The following is a 6,107-nucleotide window of genomic DNA, read 5'->3' as shown; positions in this document are numbered from 1 at the left end:
TCCGCGTCGCGGGCCTCCCCGGCCGCCGCTCCCGGATCTTCCCCGGGCTCCGCAGGCCCCGCGGGGGCCGGCTCCCGCCTCCCGCCGCCTACCTCCGCCTGCGGGGCGTCGCCGTGGCCATTCGCCGCGTCCGTCTGCCGGACAGCGCTGTCGGGGGGCAGCTCGGCCATCTCGGACCGCGGGGGCAGCTCGGCCGCTCGCAGAAGAAAATTGCAATAACGGGACGGCGCGACTACGCAGAAAAATTGCAGTAACGGGACCGCGCGACCACGGGCGTGCGCGCAAGTGCGTGTGCGCGGGCGCTGTGCGCACCGGGGGACGCGGCGCGTGCGATTGTCCTACGGATGCACCTAGGAGCGCCGCGCACGCGTCCTTCCCGCCGCCCGGGCCCCGCCTGGCGCCACCTCGCGGCGGGAAGCGTCATCACAGCCGAAACCGCCCGGAGCGTTGTCCGCGAACGTCGTCGAAGCGCGCGGCTCTGTTTTCCGTTGGGTCAGTTTAACGTTCACCCCGGGAAAGTCTTACGAGACTGTTTCTTGTTGGCCTTCCCAAGGTTCCACCCAAGATGCTCCTGTCTACGCTTCCCGTTCTCCCGGGGTTATAATGCCACATCTGCAGTGCGCCCGGCGGTCAGCTGGATCCGCCTCGTGCTTCAACAGGGATTGGCCTGACCAGACCCAGGGACACCCCCTATTCCAGCCTCAGACCACCCTCCAGCCGCCTCTTCAGTCTCAACCCCCGGAACCAGCCGGTCAGCCACCCGCTGCCTCTAGGGCCAACCGACGCCGCGTTTTGAACTTGGCGCCTCGTTGCCGACCGACCATGGGCTGTCAGATTCGTCAGAACTATTCCCCCGAGGTGGAGGCCTCCGTCAACTGCCTGGTCAACATGCATCTGCGAGCCTCCAACACCTACCTCTCTCTGGGCTTCCACTTCGACAGCAGCGACGTGGCCCTGCCCGGCTTGGGCCGCTTCTTCCGCGACTTAGCGCGGAAGAAGCACGAGGGTGCCCAGCGGCTCCTGACTTTGCAAAGCCAGCGGAGCGGCAGCGCGCTCTTCCAGGACGTGCAGAAGCCGTCGCATGATGAGTGGGGGAAAGCCCCGGACGCCATGGAGACGGCTATAGTCCTGGAGAAGAACCTGAACGAGGCGATTTTGGATCTGCACGCCCTGGGGTCGGCCCAGGCCGACCCTTATCTCTGTGATTTCCTGGAGAGCCACTTCCTGGGCGAGGAGGTGAAAGTCCTCAAGCAGATGGGCGACCACCTGACCAACCTCCGCAGGCTGACCGGCCCCTACGCCGCGCTGGGCGAGTATCTCTTCCAAAGGCTCACCATGAAGCGCGACTAGCGGCCTCTGGAGCCCAGCAACCTCGGAGGGGCCCCTCTGGCATCCCCTTAGTGCCAGGGCTTCCGCGTGCGCTTGTCCGAGCAGCTTTTTTAACCACCCCGGAGCCCTCTCCCAAACTGACCAAATGGAAACAATAAAGTCTTTTGCAATGAAAAATCAATGGTGCCTGTATTATCTACCAAGATAGTCTAGATTCATGTTTTTTTGGGGGGGGGGATGTTCTTTATTATCTAACACTTATTCATTTGTCTATTTTCCCTATACAATCCTCTTTTTTTTTTTTAATGTTTTTTATTTATTTCTAGGAGAGAGAGAGAGAGAGACAGCGTGAGCAGGGGAGGGTCAGAGAGAGAGGGAGTCACAGACTGAAACAGGCTCCAGGCTCTGAGCTGGCAGTCAGCACAGAGCCCGACGTGGGGCTCGAACCCACAAACCGCGAGATCATGACCCAAGCGAAAGTCGGACGCTCAACCGACTAAGCCCCCCAGGCGCCCCCCTTTTTTTTTTTTTTTTAATGTTTAATTTTTGAAGGAGAGAGAGACCGAGCATGAGCAGGGGCGGGGCAGAGAGAGACACACACACACACACAGAATCCGAAGCCGGCTCCAGACTCTGAGCTGTCAGCACAGAGCCGGATGCGGGGCTCTCCAACTGCGAGATCATGACCTGAGCTGAGGTCGCAGGCTTAACGGACTGAGCCACCCAGGCAGTGTCTCCCCCCCGCCCCGGATAACAATCCTCTTAACTATTAAAGCTTTATAATAATACCCCCTCTTACCTTTAAGACTTCTTTAGCTACTCTTGGACGGTTATTCTAAATCTCATTTGTGTGACAATATGCAGAAAAGTATACAAAATATAACTATACAGCGGAATGATTTATCAGAAAGTGAACATCCATGTAACCCCCACTGGAAACGGATCCCCAGTATTCCTGAACCCTTCTCCCTTCACTATTCTTTCTACCTGAAGGTAACTACTATCTTGGTATTTATCATCATTGTTTTCTTGCTTTGCTTTTTGTTTTACGACCTAGGGGTGCATTCCTGTATTTTAGTTTTGCTTACTTAAAAAATTGTCTTTTAAGTTTATTTTTTGAGAGAGAGACAGAAAACCCCAAGCAGGCTCCCTCCTGCCCCCTCCCCCAGCCCCTCCAGAATTCGAGATCACGGCCTGGGCAGATATCAAGAGAGGGTTACTTAACCGACTGAACCACCCAGGCGTGCCAGTTTGCTTGTTTTTTGAAATTTATATACTCTTGTGTCTGATTTCTTTCACACATTATTTTTATGAGATTCATCCATGTTTTCCATTGTGGTTACTAAATAGTTTATATTTTTAAACATTTTTTAAAATTTTATTTTAAGTAAACTCTAAGTCCAATGTGGGGCTTGAACTCACCATGTGGAGATCAAGAGTCACATGTTCCATAGACTGGGCCAGCAAGGGCACCCAATAGTTTTATTGACAGCTACAAAGTCATTGCTAGTCTTATGTGTCTCATAGTATTACAACATACTTCTTAAATATTGTTTTTCCAATTACAGTCTCTTTTTTCTAATTAATGGAAAAACTTTAGATAGGGAAATTCTATCTAAAATTTTTTTAATGTTTATTTATTTTTGAGGGAGAGACAGAGGGTAACAGGGGCAGAGAGAGAGGGAGACACAGAATCCCAAGCAGGCTCCAGGCTCAGCTGTCAGCACAGAGCCCAACGTGGGGCTCAAACCCACAAACCACGAGATCATGACCTGAGCTGAAGTCAGACGCTTAACCAACTGAGCCACCCAGGCAGCCCCTGAAGAGACAATTCTAACTCATTCACATTGATCATTCTAGTCTCCACCTCTTATCTATAAACACTCCAACAGTGAGAATCCTGGCGTCTATAATCTACCTTTGTTACTTTGTTCAATTCTAAGATATGTGGATAGTCAGAATTGTTAATATCTTTTTTTTTAAGGTTTTATTTACTTCTTTTTTTTTTTTTACAAATAGTTNAGAGAGAGAGCGTGAGCAGGGGAGGGGCAGAGAGAGAGGGAGACACAGTATCCGAAACAGGTTCCAGGCTCTGAGCTAGCTGTCAGCCCAGAGCCCGATGTGGGGCTTGAACCCACTAACCATGAGATCATGACCCGAGCCGAAGTCAGACGCTCAACCGACTGAGCCACCCAGGTGCCCCAATATCTTTTTATTTTTAATGTAGTTGTGCCTTTATATTCAAAGTGTGTTTCTTAAATACAAAGAAAACTTTGAAAAATCAAAACCATCCACTACCGAATGAACATATGGGAGAATAAACGCTGAAGGAATGTTTAGTAAGAGAAATAACAGAAAGCAACAAGAAAGGCAAAAAATACATAAGAAAGAGTTTAAGAGGACTGATGACTAAAGATAGGTATAGAAGAAAGGATAAGAAGATGCAACAATCATGTAATTGGGATCCATGCTCAATAAAACAAAAGCAATGGATAAGAACACATAGGGAAAATCAGATTTAAGAAAATTCTTTTTTTAAAAAATAAACATGAATTGGGGGAGGTAGGTGCTCAGGGGCTCAGTCGGTTGAATGTCTGACTCTTGATTTTGGCTCAGGTCCTGGTTTCAGGCTTCATGAATTTGAGCCCCGCATCTGTCAGCACAGAGCCTGTTTGGGATTCTGTGTCCCCCTCTCTCTCTGCCCCTACTCCGCTCTCACTATCTCTCTCTCAAAATAAATAAATAAACTTAAAAAAATTTAAATCCTCCAGGGGCGCCTGGGTGGCGTAGTCGGTTAAGCGTCCGACTTTCGCTTAGGTCATGATCTCGCGGTTCGTGGGTTCGAGCCCCGCGTCGGGCTCTGTGCTGGCTGCCAGCTCAGAGCCTGGAGCCTGTTTCAGTCTGTGACTCCCTCTCTCTCTGACCCTCCCCTGCTCACGCTGTCTCTCTGTCTCTCTCCTAGAAATAAATTAAAAATAAAATAAAAAAAAATTTAAATCCTCCAGAAAAATAGGTAGGAGGATAAATGAAACAAGAAAGTTATGATATGTATAAAATTAATTTAAAGGAGGCAATAGGTCCATAGGGTTCTTTCTATTATTCTCTTCTTTTGCGCATGGGTGAAATTTTTCATTAAAAAGTGTGTGTGTGGAAACAGGACGAGGAGATGGAAATAGTTGGTTAACAATCCAACTGGGGAAGAAAAATCCAAATATGGGGCACCTGGGTGGCTCAGTCGGTTAAGCGTCTGACTTTGGCTCAGGTCATGATCTCGTGGTCCATGAGTTCAAGCCCCGCATCAGGCTCTGTGCTGCCAGCCCAGAGCCTGGAGCCTGCTTGGGATTCTGAGTCTCCCTCTCTGCCCCTCTCCCGCTCACACTCTGTCTCTCTCTCTCAAAAATAAATAAACATTAAAATTAAAAAAAAAAAGAAAAGAAAAATCCAAATGTGATGATAATTATAAAAGACACAAGGTATAAGGCTTTGAGGGCCTATCCTAGTGTTCATTGATCTGGTCCTGGGGGTCAGGAAAGATTCTCCTGAAGAGGAAGACCTAGGACCTGAGACTGGAGTACAAGCTAACTAGGACGAAAGAGGAGAGAAGAGTGATCAGGTAGAGAAGGTTCGTGCAAAGGCATAGTCAGCATGACAGACCCAAGAAAGACAAGTGTGGTAGCTGCAGAAAGTGTGAGAGGGGCAAGCAAGGGTGGACATGTATGCTGGGGTCTCATGTGAAGCCAAACGTTAAGGTCAAGGGTTTGATCTTCCTCAGAGAGCACAAGAAACCACTGGAGAAACCACTGGCATGTGGTGAGAGGGCGTGGCATGCTTCGATGCGCATCTGAAAGAAGACCTCTCTCTGCATCCTGGAGAAGGGGGTGCAGGGTGGGGGGCAGGGAGCTGAGTCCCCGCTGTCACCGCTGTGCAACTGGGAGATGTTGAGAACTGGGTTTAGGGTCTGACAGAGATGGGAAACCTGACCTGCTTGGAAGGAAGGGCACAGGTTCCCCGTGCAAGTGGTTCGTTTGCCATGGATGTCACTTAGGTAGGAAACATTGGGGGGTGTTAGTCTGGGAGAACAAAACCAAACCAGGACTTTGACTTTGGAAATTTAGTGATTGTTTGAGATGCTCAAGATGAGATCAGAAGTCAAGAGGCACAGGCCTCAAGGTCAGATGAGAGGCTGATGACAAGTAATACCATTGCAATTAAGATGGGAAAATTTGGACCCAGATTGGTTCGATTCAGAGCCTGGTTAGGCCACTTGTTAGCTCGGGGGTAGGAAATCAGTTCTGCAAGACGTCTGTCCCTTACGGCCTTCATCTGTAAAACAGAGATAATGCCTGACCTGCATCACAGGATTTCTGTGAAGATTAAAGGGAATAATATATGAGAGCACCTTAGAACCGTGTCTGGCACGAAGTAAATACCCAGTGGGTGTTAACTCTGGTCACAGAGCTACAGGTATAGTGCAAGCTTGAACCCGTGTTATCTCGTGGGTAATAGGATAATAAGTCTTTTAATCCAAATAGTGTCTGAGCTGATCAGATTTGTCTTTGGTTGCTTTGAGAGCTGATTGGTATACCTCTTCCCCTAGGGTGTAGCCCTCTCTGGGCTCCGACTTTAGCTGAAGGTGTTAACCAGAATCCCTTCCCCTTAACAGGCTCTAAGCTCCCATTGTATCTTCCACGAGACCTTTCTGCTCTGAGACTGCTAAAGAATTAGCCACTAATACAGTCTGCATTTAAATCTCCCCAGTTGTCCAAAAACATGTCCTT

At 49.2% G+C, this 6,107-nt stretch overlaps 1 protein-coding gene and 1 pseudogene across 1 annotated transcript in view; one reads left to right on the top strand and one right to left on the bottom strand.

Moving 5' to 3' along the window:
* Positions 1 to 336, bottom strand: part of LOC144239577 (EP300-interacting inhibitor of differentiation 2-like) — a 1,959-nt gene extending 1,623 nt beyond the window's left edge. Inside the window, exon 1 of the mRNA XM_077773648.1 lies at positions 1 to 336. This exon is cut by the window's left edge and continues 1,623 nt beyond it. Coding sequence (XP_077629774.1) covers positions 1 to 170 — 170 coding nt within the window. The 5' untranslated portion in view covers positions 171 to 336.
* Positions 337 to 471: 135 nt separating this feature from the next.
* Positions 472 to 1,510, top strand: LOC144239576 (ferritin light chain pseudogene; annotated as a pseudogene).
* The last annotated feature ends 4,597 nt before the right edge of the window (positions 1,511 to 6,107 follow it).

This window comes from Crocuta crocuta, unplaced genomic scaffold, assembly GCF_008692635.1.
Source record: "Crocuta crocuta isolate KB4526 unplaced genomic scaffold, BGI_CrCroc_1.0 scaffold267, whole genome shotgun sequence".
Lineage (NCBI taxonomy): Eukaryota > Metazoa > Chordata > Mammalia > Carnivora > Hyaenidae > Crocuta > Crocuta crocuta.
This window is presented reverse-complemented; position numbering and strand designations above follow the sequence as displayed.